This window comes from Oncorhynchus tshawytscha, unplaced genomic scaffold (assembly GCF_018296145.1).
Source record: "Oncorhynchus tshawytscha isolate Ot180627B unplaced genomic scaffold, Otsh_v2.0 Un_contig_3761_pilon_pilon, whole genome shotgun sequence".
In the NCBI taxonomy this organism is placed as follows: domain Eukaryota; kingdom Metazoa; phylum Chordata; class Actinopteri; order Salmoniformes; family Salmonidae; genus Oncorhynchus; species Oncorhynchus tshawytscha.
This window is the reverse complement of record NW_024609794.1, coordinates 518,248-538,094: the sequence shown is the minus strand read 5'-3', so window position 1 is coordinate 538,094 and position 19,847 is coordinate 518,248. Positions and strand designations below refer to the sequence as shown.

The 19,847-nt window shown below is 43.6% G+C and overlaps 1 protein-coding gene across 1 annotated transcript; it reads right to left on the bottom strand.

Annotated features, from left to right (window-relative positions):
* Nucleotides 1-10,041: 10,041 nt before the first annotated feature.
* On the bottom strand, nt 10,042-19,522 carry LOC121838732. Its single transcript, XM_042318184.1, has 5 exons — nt 19,291-19,522; nt 13,341-13,423; nt 13,123-13,231; nt 12,613-12,936; nt 10,042-10,562 (listed from the first exon to the last, which is right to left on the bottom strand). Exons 3-5 carry the CDS (start codon nt 13,196-13,198, stop codon nt 10,057-10,059), a joined length of 906 nt encoding a protein of 301 aa, XP_042174118.1. The 5' UTR covers nt 13,199-13,231; nt 13,341-13,423; nt 19,291-19,522; the 3' UTR covers nt 10,042-10,056.
* Nucleotides 19,523-19,847: the final 325 nt, after the last annotated feature.

Here is a 19,847-nt window from a genome sequence, read left to right as displayed (position 1 = left end):
AATCAGTCCATAGACAGCCACACAGCATCTAAGAGGACTGTAATCAGTCCATAGACAGCCACACAGCATCTAAGAGGACTGTAAATCAGTCCATAGACAGCCACACAGCATCTAAGAGGACTGTAATCAGTCCATAGACAGCCACACAGCATCTAAGAGGACTGTAATCAGTCCATAGACAGCCACACAGCATCTAAGAGGACTGCAATCAGTCCATAGACAGCCACACAGCATCTAAGAGGACTTTAAAATCAGTCCATAGACAGCCACACAGCATCTATAAGAGGACTGTAAATCAGTCCATAGACAGCCACACAGCATCTAAGAGGACTGTAATCAGTCCATAGACAGCCACACAGCATCTAAGAGGACTGACTGTAATCAGTCCATAGACAGCCACACAGCATCTAAGAGGACTGTAAATCAGTCCATAGACAGCCACACAGCATCTAAGAGGACTGTAAATCAGTCCATAGACAGCCACACAGCATCTAAGAGGACTGTAATCAGTCCATAGACAGCCACACAGCATCTAAGAGGACTGTAAATCAGTCCATAGACAGCCACACAGCATCTAAGAGGACTGTAAATCAGTCCATAGACAGCACACAGCATCTAAGAGGACTTTAAAATCAGTCCATAGACAGCCACACAGCATCTAAGAGGACTGTAAATCAGTCCATAGACAGCCACACAGCATCTAAGAGGACTGTAAATCAGTCCATAGACAGCCACACAGCATCTAAGAGGACTGTAATCCAGTCCATAGACAGCCACACAGCATCTAAGAGGACTGTAAATCAGTCCATAGACAGCCACACAGCATCTAAGAGGACTGTAATCAGTCCATAGACAGCCACACAGCATCTAAGAGGACTGTAATCAGTCCATAGACAGCCACACAGCATCTAAGAGGACTGTAAATCAGTCCATAGACAGCCACACAGCATCTAAGAGGACTTTAAATCAGTCCATAGACAGCCACACAGCATCTAAGAGGACTGTAATCAGTCCATAGACAGCCACACAGCATCTAAGAGGACTGTAAATCAGTCCATAGACAGCCACACAGCATCTAAGAGGACTGTAATCAGTCCATAGACAGCCACACAGCATCTAAGAGGACTGTAAATCAGTCCATAGACAGCCACACAGCATCTAAGAGGACTGTAATCAGTCCATAGACAGCCACACAGCATCTAAGAGGACTGTAAATCAGTCCATAGACAGCCACACAGCATCTAAGAGGACTGTAAATCAGTCCATAGACAGCCACACAGCATCTAAGAGGACTGTAATCAGTCCATAGACAGCCACACAGCATCTAAGAGGACTGTAATCAGTCCATAGACAGCCACACAGCATCTAAGAGGACTGTAATCAGTCCATAGACAGCCACACAGCATCTAAGAGGACTGTAATCAGTCCATAGACAGCCACACAGCATCTAAGAGGACTGTAATCAGTCCATAGACAGCCACACAGCATCTAAGAGGACTGTAAATCAGTCCATAGTCTAAGAGGACTGTAATCAGTCCATAGACAGCCACACAGCATCTAAGAGGACTGTAAATCAGTCCATAGACAGCCACACAGCATCTAAGAGGACTGTAATCAGTCCATAGACAGCCACACAGCATCTAAGAGGACTAAGTGTAAATCAGTCCATAGACAGCCACACAGCATCTAAGAGGACTGTAATCAGTCCATAGACAGCCACACAGCATCTAAGAGGACTGTAATCAGTCCATAGACAGCCACACAGCATCTAAGAGGACTGTAAATCAGTCCATAGACAGCCACACAGCATCTAAGAGGACTGTAATCAGTCCATAGACAGCCACACAGCATCTAAGAGGACTGTAAATCAGTCCATAGACAGCCACACAGCATCTAAGAGGACTGTAAATCAGTCCATAGACAGCCACAGCATCTAAGAGGACTGTAAATCAGTCCATAGACAGCCACACAGCATCTAAGAGGACTGTAAATCAGTCCATAGACAGCCACACAGCATCTAAGAGGACTGTAATCAGTCCATAGACAGCCACACAGCATCTAAGAGGACTGTAATCAGTCCATAGACAGCCACACAGCATCTAAGAGGACTGTAAATCAGTCCATAGACAGCCACACAGCATCTAAGAGGACTGTAAATCAGTCCATAGACAGCAGCATCTAAGAGGACTGTAAATCAGTCCATAGACAGCCACACAGCATCTAAGAGGACTGTAATCAGTCCATAGACAGCCACACAGCATCTAAGAGGACTGTAATCAGTCCATAGACAGCCACACAGCATCTAAGAGGACTGTAAATCAGTCCATAGACAGCCACACAGCATCTAAGAGGACTGTAAATCAGTCCATAGACAGCCACACAGCATCTAAGAGGACTGTAATCAGTCCATAGACAGCCACACAGCATCTAAGAGGACTGTAAATCAGTCCATAGACAGCCACACAGCATCTAAGAGGACTGTAATCAGTCCATAGACAGCCACACAGCATCTAAGAGGACTGTAAATCAGTCCATAGACAGCCACACAGCATCTAAGAGGACTGTAATCAGTCCATAGACAGCCACACAGCATCTAAGAGGACTGTAAATCAGTCCATAGACAGCCACACAGCATCTAAGAGGACTGTAAGTCCATAGACTCTAAGAGGACTGTAATCAGTCCATAGACAGCCACACAGCATCTAAGAGGACATCTAAGCAGGACTGTAATCAGTCCATAGACAGCCACACAGCATCTAAGAGGACTGTAAATCAGTCCATAGACAGCCACACAGCATCTAAGAGGACTGTAATCAGTCCATAGACAGCCACACAGCATCTAAGAGGACTGTAATCAGTCCATAGACAGCCACACAGCATCTAAGAGGACTGTAAATCAGTCCATAGACAGCCACACAGCATCTAAGAGGACTGTAATCAGTCCATAGACAGCCACACAGCATCTAAGAGGACTGTAAATCAGTCCATAGACAGCCACACAGCATCTAAGAGGACTGTAAGAGGACTCAGTCCATAGACAGCCACACAGCATCTAAGAGGACTGTAATCAGTCCATAGACAGCCACACAGCATCTAAGAGGACTGTAAATCAGTCCATAGACAGCCACACAGCATCTAAGAGGACTTTAAATCAGTCCATAGACAGCCACACAGCATCTAAGAGGACTGTAATCAGTCCATAGACAGCCACACAGCATCTAAGAGGACTGTAAATCAGTCCATAGACAGCCACACAGCATCTAAGAGGACTGTAAATCAGTCCATAGACAGCCACACAGCATCTAAGAGGACTGTAATCAGTCCATAGACAGCCACACAGCATCTAAGAGGACTGTAAATCAGTCCATAGACAGCCACACAGCATCTAAGAGGACTGTAAATCAGTCCATAGACAGCCACACAGCATCTAAGAGGACTGTAAGTCCATAGACAGCCACACAGCATCTAAGAGGACTGTAAATCAGTCCATAGACAGCCACACAGCATCTAAGAGGACTGTAATCAGTCCATAGACAGCCACACAGCATCTAAGAGGACTGTAATCAGTCCATAGACAGCCACACAGCATCTAAGAGGACTGTAAATCAGTCCATAGACAGCCACACAGCATCTAAGAGGACTGTAAATCAGTCCATAGACCATAGACAGAGGACTGTAAATCAGCATCTCTAAGAGGACTGTAATCAGTCCATAGACAGCCAGCATCTAAGAGGACACAGCCATCAGCCACACAGCATCTAAGAGGACTGTAATCAGTCCATAGACAGCCACACAGCATCTAAGAGGACTGTAAATCAGTCCATAGACAGCCACAGCATCTAAGAGGACTGTAAATCAGTCCATAGACAGCCACACAGCATCTAAGAGGACTGTAAATCAGTCCATAGACAGCCACACAGCATCTAAGAGGACTGTAAATCAGTCCATAGACAGCCACACAGCATCTAAGAGGACTGTAATCAGTCCATAGACAGCCACACAGCATCTAAGAGGACTGTAATCAGTCCATAGCATCAGCTGTAATCAGTCCACAGCATCTAAGAGGACTGTAAATCAGTCCATAGACAGCCACACAGCATCTAAGAGGACTGTAAATCAGTCCATAGACAGCCACACAGCATCTAAGAGGACTGTAAATCAGTCCATAGACAGCCACACAGCATCTAAGAGGACTGTAATCAGTCCATAGACAGCCACACAGCATCTAAGAGGACTGTAAATCAGTCCATAGACAGCCACACAGCATCTAAGAGGACTGTAATCAGTCCATAGACAGCCACACAGCATCTAAGAGGACTGTAATCAGTCCATAGACAGCCACACAGCATCTAAGAGGACTGTAATCCAGACAGCCCACAGCATCTAAGAGGACTGTAAGTCCATAGACAGCACAGCATCTAAGAGGACTGTAATCAGTCCATAGACAGCCACACAGCATCTAAGAGGACTGTAATCAGTCCATAGACAGCCACACAGCATCTAAGAGGACTGTAAATCAGTCCATAGACAGCCACACAGCATCTAAGAGGACTGTAATCAGTCCATAGACAGCCACACAGCATCTAAGAGGACTGTAATCAGTCCATAGACAGCCACACAGCATCTAAGAGGAGGACTCTAAGAGGACTGTAATCAGTCCATAGACAGCCACACAGCATCTAAGAGGACTGTAATCAGTCCATAGACAGCCACACAGCATCTAAGAGGACTGTAATCAGTCCATAGACAGCCACACAGCATCTAAGAGGACTGTAAATCAGTCCATAGACAGCCACACAGCATCTAAGAGGACTGTAAAGTCAGTCCATAGACAGCCACACAGCATCTAAGAGGACTGTAATCAGTCCATAGACAGCCACACAGCATCTAAGAGGACTGTAATCAGTCCATAGACAGCCACACAGCATCTAAGAGGACTGTAATCAGTCCATAGACAGCCACACAGCATCTAAGAGGACTGTAATCAGTCCATAGACAGCCACACAGCATCTAAGAGGACTGTAATCAGTCCATAGACAGCCACACAGCATCTAAGAGGACTGTAAATCAGTCCATAGACAGCCACACAGCATCTAAGAGGACTGTAATCAGTCCATAGACAGCCACACAGCATCTAAGAGGACTGTAAATCAGTCCATAGACAGCCACACAGCATCTAAGAGGACTGTAATCAGTCCATAGACACCATAGACAGCATCTAAGAGGACTGTAAATCAGTCCATAGACAGCCACACAGCATCTAAGAGGACTGTAAATCAGTCCATAGACAGCCAGCACAGCATCTAAGAGGACTGTAATCAGTCCATAGACAGCCACACAGCATCTAAGAGGACTGTAATCAGTCCATAGACAGCCACACAGCATCTAAGAGGACTGTAATCAGTCCATAGACAGCCACACAGCATCTAAGAGGACTGTAATCAGTCCATAGACAGCCACACAGCATCTAAGAGGACTGTAATCAGTCCATAGACAGCCACACAGCATCTAAGAGGACTGTAATCAGTCCATAATCAGACAGCCACACAGCATCTAAGAGGACTGTAAATCAGTCCATAGACAGCCACACAGCATCTAAGAGGACTGTAATCAGTCCATAGACAGCCACACAGCATCTAAGAGGACTGTAATCAGTCCATAGACAGCCACACAGCATCTAAGAGGACTGTAATCAGTCCATAGACAGCCACACAGCATCTAAGAGGACTGTAATCAGTCCATAGACAGCCACACAGCATCTAAGAGGACTGTAATCAGTCCATAGACAGCCACACAGCATCTAAGAGGACTGTAATCAGTCCATAGACAGCCACACAGCATCTAAGAGGACTGTAATCAGTCCATAGACAGCCACACAGCATCTAAGAGGACTGTAATCAGTCCATAGACAGCCACACAGCATCTAAGAGGACTGTAATCAGTCCATAGACAGCCACACAGCATCTAAGAGGACTGTAAATCAGTCCATAGACAGCCACACAGCATCTAAGAGGACTGTAATCAGTCCATAGACAGCCACACAGCATCTAAGAGGACTGTAATCAGTCCATAGACAGCCACACAGCATCTAAGAGGACTGTAATCAGTCCATAGACAGCCACACAGCATCTAAGAGGACTGTAATCAGTCCATAGACAGCCACACAGCATCTAAGAGGACTGTAATCAGTCCATAGACAGCCCACAGCATCTAAGAGGAGATAGACAGCCACACAGCATCTAAGAGGACTGTAAATCAGTCCATAGACAGCCACACAGCATCTAAGAGGACTGTAATCAGTCCATAGACAGCCACACAGCATCTAAGAGGACTGTAATCAGTCCATAGACAGCCACACAGCATCTAAGAGGACTGTAATCAGTCCATAGACAGCCACACAGCATCTAAGAGGACTGTAATCAGTCCATAGACAGCCACACAGCATCTAAGAGGACTGTAATCAGTCCATAGACAGCCACACAGCATCTAAGAGGACTGTAAATCAGTCCATAGACAGCCACACAGCATCTAAGAGGACTGTAATCAGTCCATAGACAGCCACACAGCATCTAAGAGGACTGTAATCAGTCCATAGACAGCCACACAGCATCTAAGAGGACTGGACTGCATCTAAGAGGACTGTAAATCAGTCCATAGACAGCCACACAGCATCTAAGAGGACTGTAAATCAGTCCATAGACAGCCACACAGCATCTAAGAGGACTGTAATCAGTCCATAGACAGCCACACAGCATCTAAGAGGACTGTAAATCAGTCCATAGACAGCCACACAGCATCTAAGAGGACTGTAATCAGTCCATAGACAGCCACACAGCATCTAGGGACTGTAAATCAGTCCATAGACAGCCACACAGCATCTAAGAGGACTGTAATCAGTCCATAGACAGCCACACAGCATCTAAGAGGACTGTAAATCAGTCCATAGACAGCCACACAGCATCTAAGAGGACTGTAATCAGTCCATAGACAGCCACACAGCATCTAAGAGGACTGTAAATCAGTCCATAGACAGCCACACAGCATCTAAGAGGACTGTAATCAGTCCATAGACAGCCACACAGCATCTAAGAGGACTGTAAATCAGTCCATAGACAGCCACACAGCATCTAAGAGGACTGTAATCAGCATCCTGTAATCAGACAGCCACACAGCATCTAAGAGGACTGTAATCAGTCCATAGACAGCCACACAGCAAGAGGACTCTCCAAGAGCATCTAAGAGGACTGTAATCAGTCCATAGACAGCCACACAGCATCTAAGAGGACTGTAAATCAGTCCATAGACAGCCACACAGCATCTAAGAGGACTGTAATCAGTCCATAGACAGCCACACAGCATCTAAGAGGACTGTAATCAGTCCATAGACAGCCACACAGCATCTAAGAGGACTGTAATCAGTCCATAGACAGCCACACAGCATCTAAGAGGACTGTAAATCAGTCCATAGACAGCCACACAGCATCTAAGAGGACTGTAATCAGTCCATAGACAGCCACACAGCATCTAAGAGGACTGTAAATCAGTCCATAGACAGCCACACAGCATCTAAGAGGACTGTAATCAGTCCATAGACAGCCACACAGCATCTAAGAGGACTGTAATCAGTCCATAGACAGCCACACAGCATCTAAGAGGACTGTAATCAGTCCATAGACAGCCACACAGCATCTAAGAGGACTGTAAATCAGTCCATAGACAGCCACACAGCATCTAAGAGGACTGTAATCAGTCCATAAGAGGACTGTAATCAGTCCATAGACAGCCACACAGCATCTAAGAGGACTGTAATCAGTCCATAGACAGCCACACAGCATCTAAGAGGAATCTCCATAGACAGCCACACAGCATAACTGTAAATCAGTCCATAGACAGCCACACAGCATCTAAGAGGACTGTAAATCAGTCCATAGACAGCCACACAGCATCTAAGAGGACTGTAATCAGTCATAGCTAGACAGCCACACAGCATCTAAGAGGACTGTAATCAGTCCATAGACAGCCACACAGCATCTAAGAGGACTGTAATCAGTCCATAGACAGCCACACAGCATCTAAGAGGACTGTAATCAGTCCATAGACAGCCACACAGCATCTAAGAGGACTGTAATCAGTCCATAGACAGCCACACAGCATCTAAGAGGACTGTAATCAGTCCATAGACAGCCACACAGCATCTAAGAGGACTGTAAGTCCATAGACAGCCACATCTAAGAGGACTGTAATCAGTCCATAGACAGCCACACAGCATCTAAGAGGACTGTAATCAGTCCATAGACAGCCACACAGCATCTAAGAGGACTGTAATCAGTCCATAGACAGCCACACAGCATCTAAGAGGAGGACTGTAATCAGTCCATAGACAGCCACACAGCATCTAAGAGGACTGTAATCAGTCCATAGACAGCCACACAGCATCTAAGAGGACTGTAATCAGTCCATAGACAGCCACACAGCATCTAAGAGGACTGTAATCAGTCCATAGACAGCCACACAGCATCTAAGAGGACTGTAAATCAGTCCATAGACAGCCACACAGCATCTAAGAGGACTGTAAATCAGTCCATAGACAGCCACACAGCATCTAAGAGGACTGTAAATCAGTCCATAGACAGCCACACAGCATCTAAGAGGACTGTAATCAGTCCATAGACAGCCACACAGCATCTAAGAGGACTGTAATCAGACCATAGACAGCCACACAGCATCTAAGAGGACTGTAATCAGACCATAGACAGCCACACAGCATCTAAGAGGACTGTAATCAGTCCATAGACAGCCACACAGCATCTAAGAGGACTGTAATCAGTCCATAGACAGCCACACAGCATCTAAGAGGACTGTAAATCAGTCCATAGACAGCCACACAGCATCTAAGAGGACTGTAATCAGTCCATAGACAGCCACACAGCATCTAAGAGGACTGTAATCAGTCCATAGACAGCCACACAGCATCTAAGAGGACTGTAAATCAGTCCATAGACAGCCACACAGCATCTAAGAGGACTGTAATCAGTCCATAGACAGCCACACAGCATCTAAGAGGCATTCTGTCAAAGTCAAATTCTATAACTTCCATTCCATAACTGTGAAATTACAATAGGCCATGTTGAGTCTCCAGTGTGAAATACTCGTATCTATCTCAGTATGCCACCAAGGGGCATAACATTTGTGGTTCTTATATTTCAGTGGGCAGAATGCACTAAAACAGCTCAACCCTGTTCCTAGAGAGATACCCTCCTGTAGGTTTATACTCCAACCCTGTTCCTGGAGAGAGACCCTCCTGTAGGTTTATACTCCAACCCTGTTCCTGGAGAGAGACCCTCCTGTAGGTTTATACTCCAACCCTGTTCCTGGAGAGAGACCCTCCTGTAGGTTTATACTCCAACCCTGTTCCTGGAGAGAGACCCTCCTGTAGGTTTATACTCCAACCCTGTTCCTGGAGAGATACCCTCCTATAGGTTTATACTCCAACCCTGTTCCTGGAGAGATACCATCCTCCAGGGTTAGAGTATAAACCTACAGGAGGGTATCTCTCTCTATAGCCTTCCACCCCTAAAGGGCCCTGGGTTTAGTAACTGTACAATAGAGGGTCTCCACAGCAGGTCTAAACAGTAGCATTGTGACCCATTCTGGCTCCTCCCATCGGCTACATAAAGCTTTTCCCTTTCCTGTGCTATATCTGGGAAACACACACACACACAGGGAGAAGTGTATCATCTTATAATACGACTTCCTTCCTATCTACTATTCCTTCCAATCTACTATTAGAATGTCTACTATGGCAACATCATCCGGGAAATCATCACATTTTTACAGTGTGATTACAGTGTGATTACAGTGTGATTACAGTGTGTTTACACATGGCCCTTTAATGACCTGGAGTGTATAGACATAAACACACATCCTCTCATCCAGTCTCAATGGGCCTGTTTGGCCTTCAATGAGCACAACAACTGACTACCTTGGGGCACATGGCTACGTTTTCCAACAAACTAAATATAAAATATACTAGAATGGCTGGGCAGTAGATGACTGCTACTGGTTTTGAGCCACATCTTTATCAGTGAAGATTGGGAGCAGGAAATTCCAGCAAAAACCATTATCAATTAAAACTTTCCTTACAGCAATAGCCTCAGTGGATATACTCCCTGAGATATAATACAACAATACAACCTTCCAAATGACCCCTAATAACCCCCATCCATACACACCATATACAAAGAGGCAGGCCGTGGCGCTCCTGGTGCCTTCTGGGTAAGTGTGGAACTCGCAGGTGTAGCAGCCCTCGTCCTCCGTCTTCACCGGCCTGATGGAGAGCTGGGTGTCTCCCAGGGAGGGGTTCAGGGTAATGCGTCCCTGATAAGGTTCCTCAATGCTGGGTTGGCCTCGCTTGGCAAAGGAGGCCAACGTGGCCGTGTCGCCCTGCTCTGCAGTCTTTCTCCACAGGACCTGGCGTACCCTGTCTGGGAGGCCGTACCAACAGGACATGGTGGCCAGCTTCCCGCTGATGGCTGTTTTATTACCCTCATTGCCCACTTTGACTGGGTCAGACACAGGGAGACAGAGGAATGTATCAATAGGTGAGCATTGGAATGGGAGGAGCACATTCATAGTGGTGGGTTAAAGAGACAAAGTGTTTGGAGGCTTACATTTCTTTTTTTCTTTTTTCTCCTTTTAAATTGTACCCCTTTTTCTCCCCCATTTTGTGGTATCCAATTGTTAGTGGCTACTATCTTGTCTCATCGCTACAACTCCCGTACGGGCTCGGGAGAGACGAAGGTTGAGAGTCTGTGAAGTATGTGGACACTTGCTTGTCGAACATCTCATGGGCATTAATATGGAGTTGGTCCCCCTATAACAGCCTCCACTCTTTTGGGAGGGCTTTCCACTAGATATTGGAACATTTCTGTGGGGACTTGCATCCATTCAGCCACAAGAGCATTAGTGTGGTTGGGCACTTAGGCCTGGTTCGCAGTAGGCGTTCCAATTCATCCCAAAGGTATTCGATGGGGTTGAGGTCAGGGCTTTGTGCAGGCCAGTCAAGGTTTTTAATTTTTATATATTTTTTAACCTTTATTTAACTAGGCAAGTCAGTTAAGAACAAATTCTTATTTTCAATGACGGCCTACGAACAGTGGGTTAAGAGCCTTGTTCAGGGGCAGAACGACAGATTTGTACCTTGTCAGCTCGGGGATTTCGGTTACTAGTCCAACACTCTAACCACTAGGCTACGCTGCCGCCCGAAGTTCTTCCATAACGATCTCGATAAACCATTTCTGTATGGATCTCGCTTTGTGCACGGGGGCATTGTCATGCTGAAACAGGAAAGGACCTTCCCCAAACTTTTGCCAATTTTTGCATTCGGGCATTATGCATTGGGGCAGGCAGCGTTCTCCTGGCATCCGCCAAACCCAGATTCGTCCGTCGGACTGCCAGATGGTGAAGTGTGATTCATAAATCCAGAGAATGCATTTCCACAATCCCATGGCGCGAGATTTACACCACTCTAGCCGATGCTTGGCATTGAGCATGGTGATCTTAGGCTTGTGTGTGGCTGCTCGGCCGTGGAAACCTATTTCATGAAGCTCCCAACGAACAGCTATTTTGCTGATGATGCTTCTAGAGGCAGTTTAGAACTCGGTAGTGAGTGTTACAACCGAGGAAAGATTAATTTTATGAGCTATGCGTTCAGCACTCCTGTTCTGTGAGCTTGTGTGGCCTACCACTTCGCGGCTGAGCCGTTGTGGCTCCTAGACATTTCCACTTCACAATAACAGCACTTAGAGTTGACTGGGGCAGCTCTAGCAAGGCAGACATTTGACCAACTGACTTGTTGGAAAGGTGGCATCCTATGACGGTGCCACGTTGAAAGTCACTGAGCTCTTCAGGAAGGCCATTCTACTGCCAATGTTTGTCTATGGACATTGCATGGCTGTGTGTTCGATTTTATACATCTGTCAGAAATTGGTGTGGCTGAAATAGCCGAATCCAACAATTTGAAGGGGTGTCCACATACTGCTGTATATATAGTGCATATTTTGGGGCAGTAATACAACAGAGGGTTAGAGGTGTCCTCTTGTTGTGGTCGTTATATTCAGAGAAAGTATCGGGGCCCTGGTCTGTTGAGTATGGCTGACCTCATCCCACTTCCTGTTTCTGATTATCCACAACTGATATATTCTGGGATGGGAGGGCCAAGTGAGCATGCTGACTTTTCATGACCTTACACAATCAGCAGACAAATCAACTGTGCTGAAAAACATGGGAACTACAAACAAATTCACAGGAGGATTTGTTTTCTATTTTAGAAAAATGTAACAATTGGGAATGTGCCAACCCTATGAGGAAGGCCACCTGGTGCTGGAGAGAGAGTATTTGAGGAGGAGAAATTAAGGAAGCTATTGCATGCTATAGTCCTGGAATCTACAGTATATCTGGAAGTCCTTGCTAGTGTGACTGACCGAGCATGCTGAGCTAAAGCCTATGCATTACCTCTGGGCACTAATGCAAGTCTTCAGGTCTCAGGCAATGCTACTCATCACATGAGCGTGGTTTACCAAACCACCTTGTTTAAACTGAGGCCAAACTCACCTTCGATACTGAGGCAGGTCATTCCCTCCTGTGCTCCGCTGGGGTAGATGTCAAAGATGCAGCGGTAGCAGCCCTCGTCGTTAGGCCCCACCCTCTTGATGGTGATGGCGCTAACGTTGCGGTGCGAGGAAGTTAGTTCCACGTCGTCTTGGCGGGAGGTGGTTCTGACTGACTCGCCTGGCTCGTACGCCAGGAGAACCTGCTTGTGTTTGTTCAGCCAGCGGACCTGCTTGACCGTGTCGCCAGTTGCTATGGTGACGTTACAGCCCAGCGTGAAGGGGAGGCCCGCCACAGCGGTCATGCTGGAGGGGGCGATGACCTCACCTGACACATGACAGGAAGTCAACCAACGAGAAGCACTGAAACTCAATACAATTCACTATTTTAAGGTGGTCGACCACATACCAAGTCAAACAGGCTTTCTCACTGCAAGGGAAGATCCACTACTTTTGATTCAACATGGCACCTAAACCTACTGTAACGTAGTGAAATATGTTGAGTGTTGGCTACCTTGTGTCCTGAAAACCACCATCACCAATAGCTGCAGACACAGCATCAGCCACCGAGACAGGGCAGATACACACATCTTGGTCTGCGGGAGTGTGTTGCATCCAGGTTACTGATAGAGAACAGGACTACTGTTAAAAATAGCACCATGGAACATCCACAGCCAACAGTCACAATGAACTTCAGCATATAAAGTTGAATCAGATTTTTACTTCCCCTACCTGTGATCCAGTGTGTGAGACGTGTTGTCGGTCAGTGTTGTAGCAACCTCATCTTACTGGCAGACGGACTCCTGTAGCTGGATCTAGGAACCAGAGGAGGACACAACTCTCTCAACATTGTAACCCTCTATTCAGCATTATAACCAATTATAACAGAGCATTATAACCTACAGTGGCAAGAAAAAAAGTATGTGAACCCTTTGGAATCACCTGGATTTCTGAATAAATTGGTCATAAAATATACAATTTCATCTGATCTTCATCTAAGTCACAAAAATAGACAAACACAGTCTGCTTAAACTAACAACACACAATGATACGTTTTCATGTCTTTATTGAACACACCGTGTAAACATTCACAGTGCAGGGTGGGAGAAGTATGTGAACCCTTGGATTTAATAACTGGTTGACCCTCCTTTGGCAGCAATAACCTCAACCAAACGTTTTCTGTAGTTGTGGATCAGACCTGCACAACGGTCAGGAGGAATTTTGGACCATTCCTCTTTACAAAACTGTTTCAGTTCAGCAATATTCTTGGGATGTCTGGTGTGAACCGCTCATTTGAGGTCATGCCATAGACTCTCAATCGGGTTGAGGTCAGGACTCTGACTGGGCCGCTCCAGAAGGCGTATTTTCTTCTATTGAAGCCATTCTGTTGTTGATTTACTTCTGTGTTTTGTGTCGTTGTCCTGTTGCATCACCCAACTTCTGTTGAGCTTCAATTGGCGGAAAGCCTTACATTCTCCTGCAAAATGTCTTGATAAACTTGGGAATTCATTTTTCCGTTGATGATAGCAAGCTGTCCAGGCCCTGAGGCAGCAAAGCAGCCCCAAACAATGATGCTGCCTCCACCATACTTTACAGTTGGGATGAGGTTATGATGTTGGTGTGCTGTGCCTTTTTTTCCCCATGCATAGTGTTGTGTGTTCCTTCCAAACAACTCAACTTTAGTTTAATCTGTCCACATAATATCTTGTCAGAAGCGCTGTGGAACATCCAGGTGCACTTTTGCAAACTTCAGATGTGCAGCAATATTTTTTTTGGACAGCGGTGGCTTCTTCCATGGTGTCCTCCCATGAACACCATTCTTGTTTAGTGTTTTACGTATCGTAGACTCGTCAACAGAGAAGTTAGCATGTTCCAGAGATTTCTGTAAGTCTTTAGCTGACACTCTAGAATTCTTCTTAACCTCATTGAGCATTCTGAGCTGTACTCTTGCAGTCATCTTTGCAGGACGGACTCTCCTGTAGCAACAGTGCTGCACTTTCTCCACTTCTAGACAATTTATCTTACTGTGGACTGATGAACATCAAGGCTTTTAGAGATACTTTTGGAACACTTTCCATCTTTATGCAAGTCAACAATTAGGTCTTCTGAGATTTGACTCAACAGATCAACAACAACAGCATATTCATCAGTTCTGTCAGATTATAGGTCTTAACCCCTGTGCTGGACTCCTACCCACTGAGAGTGTGATCACCTGGCAAACAGAAGGCCAGCTGTGCTGCACTCCTACCCACTGGGACTGTAATCACCTGGCAAACAGAAGGCCAGCTGTGCTGCTTTGATGTCTGCAATGCACCAGCCCCCGGTCTCAAAAAAACACGTTTGTGCAATCAAACCAGGAGCAAAAATCTGTGAACGACGCAAGATGAGTCCACGACAGGAGAAACAGAGGAACCACCCTAACAGCCAGTACTAGCCATGATGGAGCACGGTGGATGTACACATACAGCAGCCTAGAGGATTCAGGCCTACTGTAAAGCACTGTCTGTCTGGGCATGGGCTTAGAGGTCTGCCAGCCAAGCTCAGCGTGGTTCAGCGGCTATAAAAAACACTTGTGGTTATGCTCCAGTGTCTGCGTTGCCGGGAAATCCACTTGTTTAAGAGAGCCAGTGGGAGGTCGTGACAAAGCAAGGAGAAACAGCCCTCCAGGCAGAGGGTGTCCCTAAGAGCTGATTTGGGATCCGTTTACACAACCACAATGATTATCCCTTCTCCTGTGGAGGTACATATCCAAACTGACCTCAGATCAGCTACAGAGGCAACCTCCACTTAGACAATGAAAAAGAAACTGATATAAGCCACACGACCAGATCAGAGCGAACCCACCAGTCTTTTATAGGCAGTTCATTGGGTCTTTTACGACATAAACCGTCTGGGTTCAAACATGCCGTCTGCCCCGTTGGGCAAAGTTTAAAACGGCTCCTCTCTTTTTCCACGATACACATTACAAAAGTAGTTCTGACATCTTATCGTGAATAAAACATAGTATATGGAGTGAATGTAAACATAGCATATGGAGTGAATGTAAACATAGCATATGGAGTGAATGTAAACATAGCATATGGAGTGAATGTAAACATAGCATATGGAGTGAATGTAAACATAGCATATGGAGTGAATGTAAACATAGTGTAAACATAGTATATGGAGTGAATAAAACATAGTATATGGAGTGAATGTAAACATAGTATATGGAGTGAATGTAAACATAGCATATGGAGTGAATGTAAACATAGCATATGGAGTGAATGTAAACATAGCATATGGAGTGAATGTAAACATAGTATATGGAGTGAATGTAAACATAGCATATGGAGTGAATGTAAATGTAGGCTATATAATGTTACTTACCCTACATTGTTCATCTCATATGCATACGTTGATACTGTACTCTATATCATCGACTGCATCCTTATGTAATACATGTATCACTAGCCACTTTAACTATGCCTCTTGGTTTACATACTTATCTCATATGTATATACTGTACTCAATACCATCTACTGTATCTTGCCTATGCTGCTCTGTACCATCACTCATTCATATATCCTTATGTACATATTCTTTATCCCCTTACACTGTGTATAAGACAGTAGTTTTTTTTTTGGAATTGTTAGTTAGATTACTTGTTGGTTATTACTGCATTGTCGGAACTAGAAGCACAAGCATTTCGCTACACTCGCATTAACATCTGCTAACCATGTGTATGTGACAAATAAAATTTGATTTGATTTGATTTGATTTAAACATAGCATATGGAGTGAATGTAAACATAGCATATGGAGTGAATGTAAACATAGCATATGGAGTGAATGTAAACATAGCATATGGAGTGAATGTAAACAACAGCATATGGAGTGAATGTAAACATAGCATATGGAGTGTAAACATAGAATGTAAACATAGCATATGGAGTGAATGTAAACATAGTGGAGTGAATGTAAACATAGCATATGGAGTGAATGTAAACATAGCATATGGAGTGAATGTAAACATAGTATATGGAGTGAATGTAAACATAGTATATGGAGTGAATGTAAACATAGCATATGGAGTGAATGTAAACATAGTGTAAACATAGTATATGGAGTGAATGTAAACATAGTGTAAACATAGCATATGGAGTGAATGTAAACATAGTGTAAACATAGCATATGGAGTGAATGTAAACATAGTGTAAACATAGTATATGGAGTGAATGTAAACATAGCATATGGAGTGAATGTAAACATAGTGTAAACATAGTATATGGAGTGAATAAAACATAGCATATGGAGTGAATGTAAACATAGTATATGGAGTGAATGTAAACATAGTATATGGAGTGAATGTAAACATAGCATATGGAGTGAATGTAAACATAGCATATGGAGTGAATGTAAACATAGCATATGGAGTGAATGTAAACATAGTATATGGAGTGAATGTAAACATAGTATATGGAGTGAATGTAAACATAGCATATGGAGTGAATGTAAACATAGTATATGGAGTGAATGTAAACATAGTGTAAACATAGTATATGGAGTGAATGTAAACATAGCATATGGAGTGAATGTAAACATAGTATATGGAGTGAATGTAAACATAGTGTAAACATAGTATATGGAGTGAATGTAAACATAGCATATGGAGTGAATGTAAACATAGTATATGGAGTGAATGTAAACATAGTATATGGAGTGAATGTAAACATAGTGTAAACATAGTATATGGAGTGAATGTAAACATAGTATATGGAGTGAATGTAAACATAGTATATGGAGTGAATGTAAACATAGTATATGGAGTGAATGTAAACATAGTATATGGAGTGAATGTAAACATAGTATATGGAGTGAATGTAAACATAGTGTAAACATAGTATATGGAGTGAATGTAAACATAGCATATGGAGTGAATGTAAACATAGTATATGGAGTGAATGTAAACATAGTATATGGAGTGAATGTAAACATAGTATATGGAGTGAATGTAAACATAGTATATGGAGTGAATGTAAACATAGTATATGGAGTGAATGTAAACATAGTATATGGAGTGAATGTAAACATAGTATATGGAGTGAATGTAAACATAGTATATGGAGTGAATGTAAACATAGCATATGGAGTGAATGTAAACATAGCATATGGAGTGAATGTAAACATAGCATATGGAGTGAATGTAAACATAGCAACCAGTATTTCCAGATGCCACAGTCCCATAACAGACAAATCCATGCCCCTCATGCAGCTCTTTGAAAAACATGACACAGAAACTCCATTCCTGTATCAAACTGACTTGGATTCCACTGAATATAATAGCATAGATTATTACTGGGCCATGTTTGACTGATTCCATATCAAAGGGTGCATGGCACAGCCAACAAACTTAAAAGTCAACCTCATTGCCACAGAGTAAAGGAAAACCTGGCCTTTCACAGGCAGTAGGCCTATACAAGAATAGGACACGTTAGAGCACACTGGTCCTCAGGGGCCCAACAGTGTGCATGTGTAACATCTTCAACAGCTGTTTGTTTAGTTCTCAGTAACAAGGTGTGTGGACTCCTTAATGTCCAAATCAAAGACTGGGGAGTCCAGACATTCTATATCATTAGATCACCAGACTTGATTCAATGTGGGCATTTGAGGAGTACAGAGCCTGTTAAGGCTTGTTCAGCTGATGTACCAACCTATGGGTTTTCTGTAATTGTTCTGTTGATGGATTCACTACCATGCAATACCATGATTAGGCTATTTGACTATAATAGGACATTGTTTTGGAGGGGAAGGGGGGTCTTTTGAGCATATAAGGTGATACATTGATGATATTAATTCAATAAAAAGGTTGAGATAATCCTACTAGCAATATGTCGGCTAAAAGTTGATCCACATGAGTTGAATGATGTCCTAGTCAAAAAAGGCAATTGCACAAAATACAATTCCATCCAACTTCAATATGATGCTATATTTGTCATAATCCTTGATTAAAAACTGCACTGGGATACAAAAATATATAAACATGATATTAACAATTGTTATAACAATATTATTAACGTAATGCTGTGGTGGGAAAGTACTAAATGATAATACTTGCGTAAACGTAAAGAGGTTTTAATAGAAAAGGACTCAAGTAAAAATAAGTCGCCATGTAAAATACTACTTGAGTTTACAGTAGTGTCATACTCGAGTAAAAGTAAATGCTATACATCAAAAGCCTTATATTAAGCAAACCAGAAGGCACGATTATTGTTTTTTTACGGACAGTCACGGGCACATCAACACTCAGACATCTTTGACAAACGCAGTATTTGTGTTTAGTGAGTCCTCCAGATCCGAGGCAGTAGGGAAGAGACAACGCGTTATATTGATTGGTGCGTGAACGGGATCATAATTCTGTCCTGCCTTACCAGTAAAAGTAAAACAAAAATAATTATAAAGTACAGTTATCCAAAAATAAACGGCTTAAGTAATACTTTAACGTGTTTTTACTTAAGTAGGCTAATTTACCCCACTGACGTAATGTATAAGCTAATCCTACAGACTTCTCCCACCTTTAGAAAATAATGCAATATAGACAGCGTTATGATGAACGTATTTATATGCATGTTAAACAGAACAATGTTTTATTTTAACTGGGCCCTATAACAAATGAATACTGGCAATTTAAAAAAACGACTTACCCGTTGAGCAGTGCATGGAGTTAGTGATAATGAGATTTATTTAATTCCGTCCTCTGCAATAACACAATATTCTACACTTTGACTATCAAATCCATGCTTCAAAAGTCTTAAAGCTGAACAGATCGGGTGTGATGCGTTCCGCCTCTACATGAGCGGCGTCCGAGAACAGGGACTGTCAAGTGGACCTATGTAGCAAATTGTCTTGGGTACGCTGTTGGCGATGTTGCATGAGCGCTGCAAAACTATCAAAACCATTTCTCTACCACCTCTCCCTAAATTATATTCAAGCGACCCCTAGTGGCAGTTATTCGCAACATTGGCTGGTCTCGAGTGGCAGAAGAATCAGACAATTCGTTTAAGCTTTGCCAGCAGCAGATTTATGACAATTCCATACATTACAACATTGTTACAGCATTTGATTTATAAAGTGAAGAAATAATAAAACAAAAACGAACAGACAACCCACCACAGAGTACATGTACATTATGATGACATTGTGTAGGCTGTAATATTACAACACTTAGATTTATAAAAAATTGAAGAATGAAACACACACA